The sequence below is a fragment of the Alexandromys fortis genome, unplaced genomic scaffold, assembly GCF_014885135.2.
Source record: "Alexandromys fortis isolate MF-2015 unplaced genomic scaffold, M_Fortis_MF-2015_v1.1 scaffold_87, whole genome shotgun sequence".
Classification (NCBI taxonomy): domain Eukaryota; kingdom Metazoa; phylum Chordata; class Mammalia; order Rodentia; family Cricetidae; genus Alexandromys; species Alexandromys fortis.
The window spans coordinates 7,597,565-7,615,808 of NW_026067971.1; the positions used below are offsets into that span (position 1 = coordinate 7,597,565).

The following is an 18,244-nucleotide window of genomic DNA, read 5'->3' on the forward strand; positions in this document are numbered from 1 at the left end:
GAAAATGTGTGCTGTGGAGGCCACTTTGCCACACTGGAGTGTGAAGCTGTCTCAGTTCATTTGATGTCATGTTTAGTGTGATTACGCATTTGAAAATTGGTATATACTTAATATTATTTGAATGAGTAATTAAGAGACAGGTTTTAATTAAGTGATAGAGTCCCAGGTGAGGCTTTTTCAGACACTGATTAGACTGTATATATTACTAGTGTTTCCTAAATATTAGTTCCTTTGTATATACATCAATATGTAATTTTCAGAAGAAACTGTCAAGTAATTTTTCTAAGTATTTTACTAACAAAGTATACTGTTCAGGAACTAGAGAGCTATATTGGATGTCTTATGTTTATTATTTTATTAAGATTTTATGTTATGTATATGTAGGTTTATTTGTGTGTGGATAATGTGCACATGAGCGCAGTACCTACAGAGCCCAGAGAGGACCTGAGTTGAGTTCTCAGCAACCACACTGGGTGACTCACAACCAACCACCTTTAACTCTAGTTTCAGGGCATCAGTCACCCTTTTCTGGGCTTTGTGGGCAACTGTACTGAACATGCATATACCCTTTATAGGCACATAAATAAAAAATAGAGACGGGAGGGGCAATGGTGACACACGTCTTTAATCCCAGCACTTGGGAGATGTGGCAGGCAGATCTCTGTGAGTTCAGGGCCAGCCTGGTCTACAGAGTGAGTTCTAGAACAGCCAGGGCTACACAGAGAAATCCTCTATCGAAAAATAAAAAAATAAGGACTGCAGAAATGGCTGGATGACTTAAGAGGATTTTCTAGTTTTGCAGCTACAGAGGACCTGGGTTAATTCCTAGCACCCACTGGCACCTCACAACTACTTATGACTCCAGTTCTGGGGAGAGTGGCGCCCTTTTCTGGCCTTTGCGAAGCTCTCCATGCACTTGATGCATACACAGAAAAGCAGTCTACACATAAACTCATAGCAGGCCTGGGGGCACACGTCTGTAGTTGTGGTTACTCAGGAGGCTGAAGAAGGGGATTGCTTTAGTACCGTCCTAATGCTGTGACCCTTTAACACGTTTTCTCATGTTATGGTAACCCCCAGCCATAAGTTTATTTTTGTGCCACTTCACAACCTAATTTTGGTACCATTATGAATTGTTTTCTGAATTATGAAATCTGAATTATGAATCTGTGTTTTCTGATGGTCTAGAAGTTTGGAGCTCATCTGTGCAGCAGTAGGAGCCCACCTTTAGGAAAGCTTTTATACAGCTGGGTGTGGTTGTGAGCAGAGGTCAAGGTCAACCTCAGAATGACACTCAAAAAAATGAAAGAGACCTGAGGATGTAACTCAGCTGTAGTAGCCTGTGTAGCAGGCTTGAAGTCCTAGATTTGACCCCTAGCACTTCATGAATTGGATGAAGGGGTAGTATAGTTCATCTCAGTACTAAGGAGATATGAGTAACCCAGTTTTGACCTCATCTTTAATTTTGAGGCTAGTGAGACTCTGTCGCTAAAAAACAAAACTTAAAGGAAAACAATCAAAATAAAAAGAGCTATCTGGGTGTGTAGCTCATTGGTAGATTGTGTAACGACCTGTTTAGATCTCACTACAAAAAGCAAAACCCTCTGAATCTTGTGATCTGAGAGAAATCAAAGACATTATTGACTGGAAATATTAGTTTTGCTTAAAGAGCACATAAATTCCCATATAGAAGAGGGAGGGGTGGAGCCAGGCGGTGGTGGCGCAGGCCTTTAATCTCTGAGTTTGAGGCCAGCCTTCCTTGTCTGCAGAGTGAGTTCCAGGACCATCCTCCAAAGCTACAAGAGAAAGACCAAACCAGAAAAAAAGGAAAAAAAAAAAAAAAAGAGGAAGAGGAAGGATGAAATAATTAATAGTACAAACATTTTTGAAGGATGGAATAATTAATAGTACAAACATTTTTTGGAGAAAAAATTAGTATGAAGTATAGCAGAAGTATAATACTTTTGTCAGAACTATATTGGTTATTATATAATGTAGGTTTTTTTTTTTTTTTCAAAAAGAACACTCGCTTCATTAATAAGTAGTAATTTAGCTAGCAATGGTGGTGCACAATTGTAATCTCAGCACTGGTGAGGTCAGGAGGATTGTGAGTTGGAGGCCAATCTTGAACTATATAGTAGGATATTGTTTTAAAAAGTATTAATTTAAACTCTTTTTTTTCTTTTTGGTAGCTGGTATTTAAAGATGCTGCAGTGTTGCAAATGTAAGCAGTGGTTTCATGAGGCTTGTGTACAATGCCTTCAAAAGCCAATGCTATTTGGAGATAGGTGAGAAGAACATTTGCATTTCAATGATTGGTTTGTCGTGGATGCTTTGTAATTGTGGTTATTTTGCAGCTTCAGGTTTCTAAAATAATTATGACAGTGATGTGTAACGGAATCAACTCAGAGGGAAAATACTAAATAGTAAACATGCTTTGTATATACTTTCAATGCTTTTGACTGTTACTCCAGGAAGCTTTGAACTATTGTCTCAGAGAGCACATTTGTTTCTGTCACTTCATAGGTCTCTAAATGTTCTTGTTGGGAGCTTTCTTCAAGAGTCTTGAAGGAATACTCTGATTTAGAATTGGGAAATGCTATAGGATCCTGTTAAAAACAATTTGTATATCAAGTTTTAAAACTTGTGAAAGCAGATAAATTGTACTTTCCATGTGAGAATATTAGGGAAGAGACAATGAGATCTGTAAATCAAGATTGTTCTTTTGTTTCCTTTCTACCCAGACCCGAATAATCACACACATACTATATTAATTACAACACTGTTTGGCCAACTGCTGAGACATATTCCTAGCTAGCGCTTGCATCTTAAATTATCACATTGTTACTTTACATGTTGTTTCTTGGGCAGCTACATGGCGACTGCCTGACTCCACGTTCTTTTTCCCTGTATTTAGTTTAGTTTTCCTGCCCAGCTATATTCTGCCTTGCCATAGGCCAAAGCAGCTTATTAACCACTGGTAATAAAACATACTCATGTCATACAGTGGGGACTCCCACATCAGAGTTGTAGGAAGAAAAATTAAGACAGATCAGTAAAGCTGGCTTACTTATCTCTCTTGAAGTAAATCTTGGTTTAAATCTAGATGTATATAATTACTGTCTTTTTGACCTTGGTCTCGTCTGCTTTTGAGTTTATTTTACAGGTAATTTGAACTTTGGTGAAATAATGCTTATAGAAGTAGCCATCACAGATCTTGGCACACATAGGCTATTAGTGTGAATACTGGTGAATCTGTGTCAACTTAGAATTCTCTAATGGTTAAAGAAGTTTTCCCTTACCTCCAGATAGGAGTTTTAACCATTGTTGTTGTTAGTGTCATAACTGAAACTGCATTTTGATTTGTGTACCAGTTCCTTACATTTGAAGCCTTATATAATTTGCTGAATACTGGCTGTAATTGTTAACTAGTTTATATTTAGCTTTGAATACTCAGTTTAAAACTTTTTTTTTTTTTTTTCCAATTTTTAGGTTTTATACATTTATTTGCTCTGTCTGCAGTTCTGGACCAGAATACCTCAAACGTCTACCATTACAGTGGTAAGCATGGACTTTTCTATGTTTTTAGGAAGTGCCAGACCATATAAAAACTTTTATATGAAAAGTAAATAAAATTTTGTTCTCTATACCTGGCTTTTATTTCTTTTTGTAATCCTCTAGGCTTATGCCATCTTCATCAGGATTATCCATTTTGTTGTTAACGTTAATAAGAGTTCATTATGGAAAGGTGTTGGCGCTTTCAGTTTAGGGTCTTTGTGGTTTTGGCTTCTCATGCCTTCAGAGTATCACAGAGAAGCAGATAAAATAATATAACAGTTTCTGCTTTGATGTAGTAATTTTTTACGGTAAGTGAGGGATTTTAGAGATCTAATAAAATGTGTATGCTGAGATTGTACAAATTTTTATTGTGCTTTACATACTTAAGAGCGGGTGGTGGCTTAACTCATGCAGATGGCACACGGCCCAGCAATGTACAGTGTGCCTTTAGTGAGAACACAGTGATGTTAGTCAGCAGTCATTTTCTCCTGTAGCCACACTTTTACTTTTTTTGGTTTTATGAGACTGTGTTTCTCTGGGTAGTCCTGGCTATCCTGGAACTTGCTCTGTAGACCACACTAGCTCTGAACTCAGAGATCTTCCTTCCTTTTGTTCCTGAGACTGGGATTAAAGGCATGCACCACCACCGCCTGGTGTCAGATATTTTTTTAAATTCATTTAGGAAGTAATTTGGGTACATCTTAGTTTATAATTATTCCACATTAGTTAAGCTAGTGTTTTCTAGTTCTTCCTATGTAATAGTTTATTGTATTGTGATTTAGGTTATTGACTGCCTATCCACCTAAGTATATCACTTTGGTTTTATTATAGTAGTTTTATATACTGGTTTCATTAAAAACTGACTTTTTAAGATAATAAAAAACACTTTCATATATTTTAATTAATTTTGGATTTCAGGGTAGATATAGCACACCTATGCCTTTACAACCTAAGTGTTATTCACAAGAAGAAATACTTTGACTCTGAACTTGAGCTTATGACATACATTAATGAAAACTGGGACAGATTGCACCCTGGAGAGGTAGGTGGTCTTGGAACTGCTCGATGGTTAAAAATAAAGGAGACACATGAACAAGTCAGACAATTAAAGTTTAAAGTTTTCTTTTTTTTTTTAGTTTTTTGAAATAACTTTGGTAATGATATCACAACTAGCCCTCTTATTGTCTTATGTTCCTTGCCTTGGGAAATTGAACACATGGTGGAAATAAGTTATTTACTTCTTCGATATACTGAAGTAAGAATCATTGTAGTTAAAAATAGAACTGTTAGAAAAATTCTTTGTATTAGGTGCCTTATGTATAATTTTGCTTTCTTTTTCAGTTTTCTATAGAAAATCTTAGAGAAGTAACCAGTGTTCGTTTCCTCTTACATATCTCTAATGTCTAGGAATGTTGGGATCCTGTCAGTAGTAGAATAATCAGTTACAAACTGACTTCTGATGTCTCCTGTGCTGGTTTTAAAAAGAGCTTTTGAGAAAGGAACATAGAAGTGGATGTGGTGTAGCGCACCTGTGACCCTAGCGGAGAGACTGAAGCTGGAGTGTTGCTGCACAGTGAGGGCTGTCCCAACAAGACAGAGCAAGGGGCTGGGCAGAGGGTGTTCCCGGATAGCCAAGACTACACAGAGAAACCTTGCCTGGAAAATCCCAAACAAACTAATAAACAAATAAATAATGTAAAGTGAAGTGTAGTGTGATCTAGGCATGTGGTTGCACACCTACAATCTAAGAACTCAGGTTGCTGATGCAGGAGGATCATAATTTCACAAGGCCATTTTGGGCATATATATCTCAAAAACAAGCCAACAAATCTCTGAGTTCCAGGGCAGTTTGGTCTACAGAGCGAGTTCCAGAACATTCAGGCCCTGTCTCAAAAACAAACAAACAAACAAACAAAAAGAAACAAAAATAAACAAACAAATAAATGAAAGAGAAATGCAGTTGCATGTTGGTAAAATTCTTGTTTCTCCTTTCAGTCAGGTGGAACACCTAGCTCATAACATAAGCAGTCCAATTCAATACCATCATAGTTGCACTTCAGAAAGTTAAAGGTTTCAGAAATAGGAGGTCAGGTTTGTTGGTGGTTGTCAGTAAACTAGGAAGTTGATATTTTTTTTTCCCCCCTCTCTGTATGACAGTTCTGGCTGTCCTGAAACTTACTCTGTAGACCAGACTGGCCTCGAACTCAGAGATGTGTCTGCCTCTGCCTCCCAAGTGCTGGGATTAAAGGTGTGCACCACCACTGCTTGGCAATGGTTGATATTTTATATACGTTAATTTCCAAGTTTCATAGTATAATAAAAACCCTTGGGGTATAAATATTCAAATACTGTTCTTTCAGATATGCAACACTGCTTTATCAAATGTTATAGACCTGATATGGACAAATTATAAATAAGATTGAAATTCAAACTAATTAAAGTAAAAGTTAAGTGGATTTGTCACTGACTTGAAAAACAGTAAGAGAACTATTTTGGAAATCTTGATGGAACTTGTAAAAGAGGGCCAAAGTTCTGTCTTTGTTTTTGGAAAGGATGGCAGGATCAAGAGAAAATATCTGCAGATTTGAGCTGAAAACAGAAATTGGCACACAGCTTTGATGATAGCATTTGGGAGGCAAAGGCTGGCAGAATACTGGTGTAAAAGGAGCTGTGGGCTGCATTCCTGCCACCCAGCTCCCGGCCACCTGGCTAGCTTATGTCCCAAAATAATTACACGGAAACTGTATTCTTTTAAACACTGCTTGGCCCATTAGTTTCTAGCCTCTTAATGGCTAATTCTCACATCTTGCCTAAGCCATATTTAGTAATCTGTGTAGCACCAGTCTTACCCGGAAAGATTCAGCATGTCTGATCTGGCGGCTTGCTTCATCGCATCTGCCTTGGAGACCAGCGTCTGTCTGAGGTGTTTTACCTCACTTCTTCTTCTTCCCAGCATTCTTTTCTGTTTACTCCACCCACCTATGTTTTAACCTATCAGGGCCAAGCAGTTTCTTTATTAATTAACCAATGACCTTCCTCCATCATACTGGGAGTTGAATTTCAGCCTGCTTTACATAGAGAGTTCTAGGCCAGCCAGGTCTGCATAGTGAATTTTTACCTCCAATAAAATAAAATAAAAATAAAGCCTGGCCTGGTGTTGTAGTCCTATAACCCCACCTACTCCAAAGGCTATTGCAGTAGGGTCACAAGTTCAAAGCCAGCCAAGTCAATTTGGTGAGTCTGTCTCAAAGGTCCGCTGAATATGGTTGTACACACCTATTGTTACAAATTTGGGACCAATTGAGCTATAAAGTAAAACCCTGTCTTTCCCTACCCTCCAAATTTAAAAAAAAAAAGCATATACTACTATGCCCTGCTTTTTGCTGTTAAATTTAAGCACAATAGTGTGTGTGTGTGTGTGTGTGTGTGTGTGTGTGTGTCTGTCTGTCAGATAAAAGCTCATCTGATACGATTTTAGGGGATAAGTAGATGGAATTAGTCAGATGGTTTATATGAGGAAATCACATGAGACCATTAGAAACTTGATCTCAAACATATATGAATGCTGCTTCAGATGTTTGTAGAGCTAATGCTTATGAAATGGGGTTCAGTAAGTGATTTAGCTTTTTCCACTATTAATGTTGATGAATAACTGGGTCTCTTTACAAGAGACTGTGGTCTTGATGAAAGATTGAATTATTTCTAGGGCTTATTTTCTTGCAAACTTCAAAGTCTGTTTATTTCATTCTTCCTTAAATAGAAATTCTGGATCTGAGAGTGTACTTCAGAGGGTCAAGCATGTGCTGTTTTTTCTTTTTTAATTTTTTTATTTTATTTTGAGACAAGGTCTTGGTCTCTCTCTTTCCCTCTCTCCCTGTCTCTCTCTCTCTTTCTCTTTTCCTCTCTCTCCCTCCCTCCCTCTCTCTCTCTTCCCTCCCTTGAACTCAAAAACACCTACCAACCTCTCTACCCTCCTGATTGCTGGGATTAAAAGTGTGCACCACCAAACCCTGTGAACATGTGTTTTTGATATGTGAGAGCCTATTTTCAGTCCTCAAAACTTGTTATTGGGTGTCTCATATTGGGAGGACAGTCAGACAGGGAGGAACGTGTAATGTACCACTTGAGTTCAGGTTCTGGTGGTCTTTTTATCTAGGAGAATTTAAGCGGTTCATTTCACTTTTGTATGGCCTGTGAACTCTGAGGTGCTTGGCGGTTAGAATATCCATATAAGATTTATCTTTTGAATATGATTGGCTTATTCACCTAAGCTTTCCTAGTAGTACCATACTAATATAAAAGTTAAACAGACATCTCACCAAATGGGGAGCAGTCAGACAGGCAGAAAATGCTGTACAGAGTTCCACTGGGGAATCTTCTCCGATGAGGAAGCTTTGTGGACTTGAACCACATTCATTGTGAAGTCTTTCAGCTGTGACAGACTGGGAGGATGGTGCTGGTGGAGGTCCAGATGGGCCTTGAGAGCATCACCTAGGATCTAATGCTGACCGGTTGGCATGTGTGAGCTCCACAGTGCTGGTTCAGTGAGTCCTCTTGCCAAAGGTATCAGTGTAGAGGCTTGAGAACCGCACCTCAGGAGCATTGCAGTGCAGTCCTAGTGGCCATTTAAAAAAGGGTCCTGGGCTGGAGAGATGGCTCAGAGGTTAAGAGCATTGACTGCTCTTCCAAAGGTCCTGAGTTCAATTCCCAGCAACCACATGGTGGCTCACAACCATCTGTAATGGGGTCTGGTGCCCTCTAATGGCCTGCAGACATACACAAAGACAGAATATTGTATACATAATAAATAAATAAATATTTAAAAAAAATAAAAAAGGGTCCTGTCTTCCCTTCCCTCACCTAAGTTTTCTCTGTGTAACAGCTCTGGCTGTCCTCAGCTCTGTAGACCCGGCTGGCCTTGAACTCAGAGATCATCTGTTTGCTTCCCAAGTGCTGGGATGTTTTTATTGTTCATTGGACTAGCTTTGTGCTTCTTTTAGAGATTTATTTAGAGATTATGTGTAACATTAGAGGTGTTATTTCCCTAGGTCATATATATACAGAACTAATATATCAGTTCTTTAATGTTTATAATGTGCAGTTGCTTCACAAATACATTTTATTTCATGTAACAAACTAACAAAATTAGTATAAAATTTAGACATTTCTCCTGTAACTTAGAAAATAAATCTTGAGAGGTTAAATGGTACTAGGTAGGTCACATAGTGTCAGTGAAGACCCAGAATAGACTTTAGGTCTTTTGAACACAAGTTAGTACACTTTTCTTTGCATCCTATAGCTTTGTATATTAATAATGAAAGAAATTATGGTATGCTAAATTGTTTCTTGATACTTTGCAGCTGGCAGACACACCCAAATCTGAAAGATATGAGCATGTTCTGGAGGCATTAAATGATTACAAGACCATGTAAGTGGATTTATTTTACATATCCCTCTGAGGGAGATAGTGAGTATAAAGAATTTGATATTGGTGTATGGAAAAAGCACGTACAATTTTAAATGTTTTAATGTCTTAGTCTCTCTTGGTCATAGTAAGGCAGGGATTCTAGGAGGCTGGGAAGGAAAGAGTAATACTTCTGAGACGGGGTGTTTGGGAGGCATCTCAATATCCGTTACTCTGTTTCCTGAAGAAGCATTTTCAGTAATAACTTATGCTGTGATGCAGAATGATGAAGATAAGGTAAAATCTTGTTAGCTGGTGGGAATGTGCAAAAAAGGAGGGTCTTTTAAGATTGGTTATTGCCATTAGTCAGTTCCTGAGGAGTAATAGTGTTGGTCTGCGTGATGAGTCAGTGATCAGAACTTATGTTCTTGCATAGACCACCCTTTACAACCAGCATGTCTGCATTTCTTGAAAATATCTTCAAAATCCCAAAGAAATTTATATAAATACATGTATGCAACTCTCAGACGTACTATTAAAATTGTACTATAAAATTTTTGGTTTTCCCAAGTTGCTGTTTTGAACTTGACAATATTTTCTTATTAGGTAATTTTAATTACTTTTAACTAGATCTTTGAATTAGCTTGAAAAACGGTAAGGTAATAATTGAGTAGCTAATTGTACTGATAAAATATTGTTTGAATCAGTTCTTAATCCCATCTTAAAATATCAGAAATACACCTGTTACTGATAATGGTAGGAACGAGAGCTGCACATTCTCAAAGGTGCATACAATGGAAGAACATTTCGAACAGCTGAGGTAGAGGTGTTTATGGCCAGGAAGACTCTAGCAGAGTTAGGTATAAGAAAATGTTTGTGAGTGAACATAGGCCAGGGAGAGTGTGTACTCACACCTTTAGGGTCTAAATTGCTTTCAACTCCATGTCTGACCTCTGTCTACTCTTTCTAAAAGTTATTTCTGGTCAGATTTTATGTACTACAAATACATTCTGAAATAGAATTTATTGGAATCAAATACTTGCTTTGTGAAGTAACTTATTTAATTTTTAATTTGAGACAGGTTGTTACTGATGTATGCTCAGGCTCGCCCATGTCCTGGGTTCATTCAGAGCCAGAAGCCCTGGGGAGGTAGAGACAGGAGAATCATGGATTCAAGGCCAGTTCACCTTCATAATGAGATACTGTTTCATAACACTAGTGACCATATAAACCTGAATTCAAATGTTTCCCTTGTACTGGGACTGTAACTGTCTATCATCACACCTAATACAGAAGCCATATTTGGAAGAAGTTGAACTTGGAACTTTCTCTATTTTTGTCTTATCCCTTCCACCTGATAGCCTGAAGCCTGTAGATAAGAATCAGAGACACCAAAGGGAAAATGCTTTTGTGGTATGGGTAGCTTTTCATGTATAAGGGCCTAATTTGAAAGTTGTAAGTTAGGGTCTTCCATGTAAATGTACAGCTTATAAAATTTTAGTTAATTTTTTTAAAAATAGGTTTATGTCTGGGAAAGAAATAAAGAAGAAGAAGCATTTGTTTGGGTTGCGAATTCGTGTTCCTCCTGTGCCACCAAATGTGGCTTTCAAAGCAGAGAAAGAACCTGAAGGAACATCCCATGAATTTAAAATTAAAGGCAGAAAAGCATCCAAACCTATGTGTGATTCAAGGTAAAAGTTGATCTGTGATGTAGTTTTTCTTTCAGCTTATCATTTGTAACTGATGATGTGTGTTATGTGGTCGCATTAGAACATATTAGAGTGCCACAGACCTGGGTAATCTCCAACTCCAAACCCAGTCTATAATTTCCTTCGTAGGCAAGGTGAGAAAATGTGCTAGATTTTTATTTATTTTAGGCCTTTGGCATTCAAGGAATAGACAGTTGATTTAAAAAAATAACTTAAAATATTTACATCTTCACTTGTTGTTGATTTAATTTTTATTCGTTCATTCAGCACTTTTGTCAGATGCCTTCCTTTCTCAGTGCTGTGGAGATAATGACCAGACAGAGTTTTCCCTTGTGCTTAATGGATTGCGTTATAGTGAGAGAAATATGTAATAAACATGTAAAATAATTGATGATCATTTTGATGCCATTTAGAATTAATTCAGTGTTTTAGACCCCACTGGGTCAACAGAGATGAGAACATTGTTCTTAAAGGGGAGGCTTAAGGAAGGGCTATGTAAGGTGATCTTGGAGAATCAATTTAGAGTAATTTAAAGACTGAAGAATAAAGGGACAGAGAATACTCCAGGGTGCAGGAGTACAGGTGGGGAGGCTATGAGACATAGTCTAGTTGTCAACAGAAAACTAATTTGGTATGAATGGGAACTAGAGAGTAAGGATTGGCTATTTGAAAGATTGGGTGGGTCTTGGATCACATAGCAGCTCGTAGGTAGGGATCCCCTGTTCCCTCCAAACAATGGTAGCCATTTAAATGGTGTAAGCAGATTTAATTACCCTTTAAAAAATTATTTGGAGAATAGTTGAGCGGTTAGAATAGAGGTAGGAAAAGAAAGAGACTTGGTTTTGTCCAGATGAGATGCTTGCTTGGGCAGGAGTGGGTGGGAGCAGTTAAGTGGAGTGAATAGGTTTGAGATCTCTTTTCAGGAGAAGAACTGAGATCAGATTTGCTATTAAACTAAATTTATGAGTGAAAGGGGGGAAGGATAAGTTAATAGATTCGAAATTTATGGTTTGAGCAACTCATGGATGCTGGTTTCTTACCGAGGATAAGGAGGAAAGTGATGGTGAGGTGGGTGGAGCATCTCCTGGTTCTTCTGTCCTCACAGCGCATCTGAATAGTTCCATGGAGGCGACTTCTGTTTGTACGTGAGCAGCGCAGGTCAGGTCAGGACTGACTTTAAAGGTAGGAGAACGAATAAAATGACGTAGGGAGTAAGCAGAGAAGAGAATGGTTCTTCAGGTGGTGTCTGGACTTGGAATTATAAAGTGGAAGGCATGAAATAAACAGGGATGAGAGCGGCACCACCGGCATGGGAGGAGGAGACCAGGAGCCTTTGGTGTTAGGAGCCAGTAATGGTGGATAAATTAAATGGCATTGGAAGCTAGTAAAATGTTTACTGGACGCTGTAACATTTTGTTATTGGTGACCTTGACAAAAGTCGTTTATTTAGAGTAGTAAAGATTGGAATGAGTTGAAGTATGACTATCTGCACTTCCTGATTTATGTACAAAAATATGCTTCTTCTGCATGTCAGGGTTACTAACATATTCAGAATAATAATGAAGATAATAAAGAGAAAAGTGCATAGAAGAATCCTGAATGAGGCAGAAAAGAGTGGAGAGGAAAATGTCATCAAAGCTGAGAAGTTTGACTGTAAAGTGAAGACAGAATGATAGTAGAACATGGCAGCAATTTTAGTAGTTGGGAAGTAATTGGAATCTGTTTTTGTGTCCTAAGAATGACTCAGTGTCTAAGAAAGTTGAGTGTAGGAGAGAGTGAAGCTAACCTCTATTGCCTTGGTCTGAGAATAGCTTTTGATAGCAGAGGACACATCTGAATATAGATATGACTGTAGAAGTGAGTCTTATTTTCTCAAGGGAGTGTGAAGTGAAAGGGCTGTATGCAGAGGGAAATTTAGAGAGAGAACAAGTTTGGAGTAGTTATGCTGCAGAGTAAGAAATATGTTTATAAAACACTGACTACCTTAGCCATTTGAAGGTTTTAGTAGAATACATACAACTGAATGGTTTCGTTTGAAAAAGAAATGCTTATTTCTACCATTATCCAATTTGATATAGTCCTTTATATCAGTTGCTATCATAAATTAGAAAAAAAGAATCCCACAAACATCACATTCTATGATGATGTTAAGGAGGATGCTTCGTGTGGTAGCTCTCGGATTGATTGATGCTACTGAGAAGGACTCCCGCTTCCTCCTGGTCCTCTTGGCTGTGTGTGTCACCACTGCTATATGTTACATTCTCTTCTCCTCAACATTTTTGACTTCTAGGCCCACTTCTCTGTCCTCCTACGTCATCCTTCCGCTTGCTTCCACTTTGGGTTTTTACTGGTTTTATCTTATTTCTACTCTACGTTAGTAGTGTTGCTTTTCCTCACGATCCTTTATCTTACTAGCCTTCTTGTTTATGTGGGAATGTCTGATGGAAGCCCTTCAGCGCACAGGAAGCACCTTTGTAGCCCTCCTATCTTTCTGTAGCAGCTATTCTTCATCAAGTCTGTATTCTGCATGTTCTCTTCTTTTAGAGATACCCTTGACTATTGAACTTTTTCCTTTGGTATTGCTTAGTACTTAGCTTTATTTTCTTGTTTGCTGTTTAACCTATCAGTAGCTGTGTCCAGTATGGGAGATTTCTTATTTCTCCTTTATGTTCTGCTGTCTTGGGCTTGATCCTGTTTCTGACCATGTCACTCAAGGGTATATATATATGTGTGTGTGTACATACATATATATACATATATACACACACACACGAGATATTGTGTACATGACTATATATTTAAAGAGAAATTGGTGATACTGAAATTTTAATATAGGTATTTTCATTAGATTAACTAATTTTGTAGTCATTTTTTGTTGTAAAATTTTAAAGTCTCCTCCAAGTAGTAAGAAACTAAAGTTTTAAAATTCAGCTGGTGGCATACGCCTTTAATCCCAAACTGGGCCACGGCCGGTGAATCCCTGTGAGTTCGAGGACAGCCTGGTCTACAAGAGCTAGTTCCAGGACAGGCTCCAAAGCTACAAAGAGAAACCCTGTCTCTAAAAACAAAAAACAAAAATAATAATAAAATTCAGCTGGTATGGCTATCTGGTGATTCATTATCTTTAAAATCTTGAAGTAATAAGCATATTAGAGTTATAGTAAAGAACACTTTATTTCTTGGAGCTTTAAAAAGTGTGATTCAAGGTGTTTAATTAGCTATGTAAAGCAACTGTCATTTTGCTTTCTGCAAAGATTAAATACAAACTGGCTTTGTTTCAGGGAAGTAAGCAATGGGATAGAAAAAAAAGGAAAGAAAAAGTCTGTAGGTCGTCCTCCTGGCCCATATACAAGGAAAATGATTCAAAAAACTGCTGAGCCACCTTTGGTAAGAGGGTTTCTTTATAAATGTTCTCGGGAAAGGTTCGTGTGATGATTGAGTGTTTTATTCCAGTTAAAGCAAAACTGTCCTTTAAGAATATGCCTTTTCTTTTTTTTGCTTAAATTTTTTTTTTTTTTTTTTTTAAATTTCCAGGATAAGGAATCAGTTTCAGAGAATCCTACGTTGGATTTACCTTGTTCTATAGGGTAAATAGTTGCTTTTTTCTTTCCTGGGAATTTTGTTTGCGAGGGAGTGTTTCTATTGTTATGTAATATATGTCATACCATTTGCATTCTCTTGTCTCAGGAGAACTGAGGGGCTTGCACACTCATCCGGTACCTCAGATGTGGACCCCATGGGAGCTTCCAGTGCAAAAGAAACTACCTCATCTAGCATTTCCCGGCATTACGGGTAGGCGCTCATTCTGTAGACCAGGCCACCTTTGACTCAGCTTGGGACTGCCTGCCTATCTGTGCCTTGAGTGACACCACTGCCTGGCTTTTTAATTTTTTTCTTAAGTTTTAATTAAATTAAATTTTTTTTTTAAGCTTGGTGAGCCAGTGAGTTATTTTTCTGAGGGAGGATTACTTACGGGACCATATGTGCCTTAAAGGCAGCTCTGTTCCTGGGACAACTCAAACGCTCCATCCTGGAGTGTCCCTGTGTGACTGTTGACAGCTCCAAAGAGCTCCTCTCCAGAGATGCTGCACTGTTTTTACAACTGTAAGGGAAGCGTTGTAGACGCTGCACTATTTGTATAACTGTAAGGGAAGCGTTGTAGACCAGGCTGGCCTTGACCTCACAGAGATTCTCTTGCCTCTGCCTCCTGAGTGAGTCTTTTTTATGCTTTCTGAGTTTTGTAAGTTTCCTAAATCAAGCTTTCCTAGCTTCCTAATTTTTTTATTGATTTTATTGAGCTCTACATTTTTCTCTGCTCCCCTCCCTGCCTCTCCCCTCCCCTTCTACTCTCTCCTCTCCTTCTACTCTCTCCTATGGTCCCCATGCTCCCAGTTTACTCAGGGATCCTGTCTTTTTCTACTTCCCATATAGATTAGATCCATGTATGTCTCTCTTAGGGTCCTCATTGTCTAAGTTCTCTGGGATTGTGATTTGAAGGCTGTTTTTTTTTTTTTTTTTCTTCCTTTTTCCTAGAGAGATGGCTCAGTGGTTTCAAAGTGCTCGTTATTCTTAGAGCGGACCTCTGTTGGGTTCCTAGCACCCACATCAGCCAGCTTACAACCACCTGTAATTCTAATTTCAAGAGATTTGGGGGGCTGGAGAGATGGCTCAGCGGTTAAGAGCATTGCCTACTCTTCCAAAGGTCCTGGGAGTTCAATTCCCAGCAACCACATGGTGGCTCACAACCATTTGTAATGAGGTCTGGTACCCTCTCCTGGCCTGCAGGAACACACACAGACAGAACATTGTATACATAATAAATAAATAAATATTAAAAAAAGAATTCCTTATTTTTTTTTTTTTTAAAAAAAAAAAGAGATTTGGTGTCCTCGCTGTCCTTCCTGGGCACCAACATAGACATGGCATCCATTGGTGTGCACAAGCCTGTGTGTGTAGAGGCTATAAAGTAGTCAGTGCTCTCTTTTCATCTTGTTGGTTCTGGGGGTTGAATTCAAGTTGTCAGTTTGGTGCTTGGTGCCTTTATTCACTGAGCCATCTTGAGGGCCCTACATTAAATGCTCCCTTTGCAACCCAGAACTTAAAACTCATGTTATCCCTCCTTCCACAATCTACTGAATACCAAGATTAAGATTATAAGTGTACCAGATTTGTTAGGAAACGTGTGGCCTGGCCGTTAAGTACAAGCTGTGTGCTTTCAGTTAAAGCTGCCCCCTCCCCCCATCTCCTTGTAGCTCACTATGTAGAGCAAGCTGACCTCAGAGACTTGTGGCCCCTGCCTCCGGAGTTCTGGGACTAAAAGTGTGCGCCCCACACCTGGCTTTTGTTGAGAACTGTGATGCTTGCAGTCTACGACTGTGCCTCATTTTTTTTTTTTTATTTTAATTGTCTGAATCCAATGCATGGCCTTTTGCTCATGCAAAGGTTTTTAAACTCCAGATGATTTTTCTTTTCCGTTCCCTAGATTGTCTGACTCTAGAAAAATCATCTTAGGAGATTTTTCTTTTCTGTTCCCTAGATTGTCTGACTCTAGAAAGAGAACTCGCACAGGACGATCCTGGCCTGCTGCAATACCACATTTGCGGAGAAGAAGAGGTCGCCTTCCAAGAAGAGCACTCCAGACTCAGAACTCAGAAGTTGTAAAAGATGATGAAGGCAAAGAGGATTATCAGTTTGAAGAACTTAACACAGAAATCTTGAATAACTTAGCTGATCAGGAGCTGCAGCGCAATCACCTGCAGAACTCCATCACTAGTTACTTCGGCGCTGCAGGGAGAATAGCATGTGGGGAGAAGTACCGCGTTCTGGCTCGGCGAGTGGCGCTCGACGGGAAGGTGCAGTACCTTGTGGAGTGGGAAGGCGCGACCGCATCCTGACCGCAGGACTGAGTTATGTTCACTGCACTCGTTTCCTGGTGGTCCAGGCTAAAGCCCTGAGAGAATGTGGGTTTCACTATCTTTCTTAAAAAAACAAACAAGCAGAAAACACAAAAAAATTTCACAAAAGGAGATGATACTAGCCTTAACATGTACTTGTCAATGTTACGGATGTTGTCATGAAAAGATATCTTTTAAAAATCAGAGGAGAGACTTAATTTTTTAAATCTTGAGATTTGTAGAATGTTTCTAGGATAGGATATTAAACATGATTTAAACCCATGCATGGTGTTAGATAATTTTTCTAATTATCCATTGAGTCCATTTTTGTGATTAGTGGTTACCAGAGCAAAGAGATCATGTAGATAGCACAAGTATTTGGAGAAATATTGTGTGTTTTGTTACCAAAATGTTGGAAAAATTTATTTCATATCCTTTAGATTTCATAAAGTGCAGTGTATATAATGTCTAATGAAAGACTGTAAAATATTGAAATTTCTTTCAAGCAAAATGTAAAAAATATATTGAGCCTGTAAATTGCTCTGTGACTAGACTTCATTGTCGTCTTAATATATTCTTTGCATGTACACATATATACATGTGTGTATATATGTGTGTGTGATTATGTGACCTATGCAATACAAATTATGGGAATGGGCAGCTTTGGAGCGTATATCCCATGATTCTTATTTCAGGAATAGTTGCAGTATTTACACAGCAGCGTTTCTTCTCAGGCTTGTATTGGGTGCTGTTGCTTGCTATGTATGAAGAGAAATGTGTCAAACAGTTCAGTGTGTACTGAAGAAAGGTGTGAACAACAGTGTTCATAGGCTTTTAGATTGCTTTAGTCCTTGTAACTCCACTGTTGAATACCTAAAACAAATCCAAGCGATATCTACATTATCCTATTAGAAGTGACATTTTTAGTTTCTTGTGGCACATTATGATTGTAAATGTCTGAGTTTTAACAGTACGTCTGCAGGAGGCCGGTGACAACTCCTGACTTGTCTGTAGTCATTGCTAGTCGTGTTGGAATAAGCGTAGTATGAACAAAGTGTTTGATTGCACAGGGTTAACAAACAGTGTGTTGCTAGCTGAGGCTAACTGCTGTTTTATTACAACATTACCTCTTGTTTTTATAAAATGTACCAAGATTTAAATTGATATTTTTGTTTTACATGTTAAAGTTTCTTTTATCATGTGTTAGAGTTGTCTTCTGTTTCTTTTTGTTTTGTTTGTTTTCTTTCTTAGCCAAAGAGTAAACAGAAAAATATTGTTTAGGTAGCTCTTCATTTTACTTTTTTACATGAGTGGTAAATTTTAGACTAAAAATTGGGGAAATTTTTGCCAAAATTAAAAATCTGTGAAGTGTATTGATGAAAGAATGGTAAAACTATGGGTTACTGCTTATTTATTCCATTAATTATTTGACTTTTTTTTTTTTTTAAAGAAACATGCTTTATTTCTTTTAAGCATCTTCAAAAGATGACTTTTCTTGTCACATTGTAGCCAAAAGAAGCAGAGAACTTCGTTGTCCTGCATTTGGTTCCTGGTTGACCAGGTATAGATGAGCTTTACAAAGTGCAAATTACAAACTGTCACTTCTGTTCACCGCCACCAAAACGTGATTTCCCCTAGCTATTAACTTAAGGTTGCCTTTCCTGCGGCTGCAATATTTT

General features: G+C 38.3%; 1 protein-coding gene across 3 annotated transcripts in view; it reads left to right on the forward strand.

Moving 5' to 3' along the window:
* Mtf2 (metal response element binding transcription factor 2) overlaps positions 1–18,014 on the forward strand; it is a 34,945-nt gene extending 16,931 nt beyond the window's left edge. For 2 of the 3 annotated variants that reach the window (XM_050155728.1, XM_050155730.1), the window contains 9 exons: positions 2,193–2,288; positions 3,493–3,561; positions 4,477–4,600; positions 8,919–8,986; positions 10,483–10,653; positions 13,953–14,058; positions 14,206–14,258; positions 14,359–14,463; positions 16,208–18,014. In XM_050155728.1, the coding sequence (XP_050011685.1) occupies positions 2,193–2,288; positions 3,493–3,561; positions 4,477–4,600; positions 8,919–8,986; positions 10,483–10,653; positions 13,953–14,058; positions 14,206–14,258; positions 14,359–14,463; positions 16,208–16,565 (1,150 nt within the window). In that variant the 3' untranslated portion in view covers positions 16,566–18,014. The remainder of the gene's footprint in view (positions 1–2,192; positions 2,289–3,492; positions 3,562–4,476; positions 4,601–8,918; positions 8,987–10,482; positions 10,654–13,952; positions 14,059–14,205; positions 14,259–14,358; positions 14,464–16,207) is intronic. The other variant, XM_050155729.1, reaches the window with a different exon arrangement.
* The last annotated feature ends 230 nt before the right edge of the window (positions 18,015–18,244 follow it).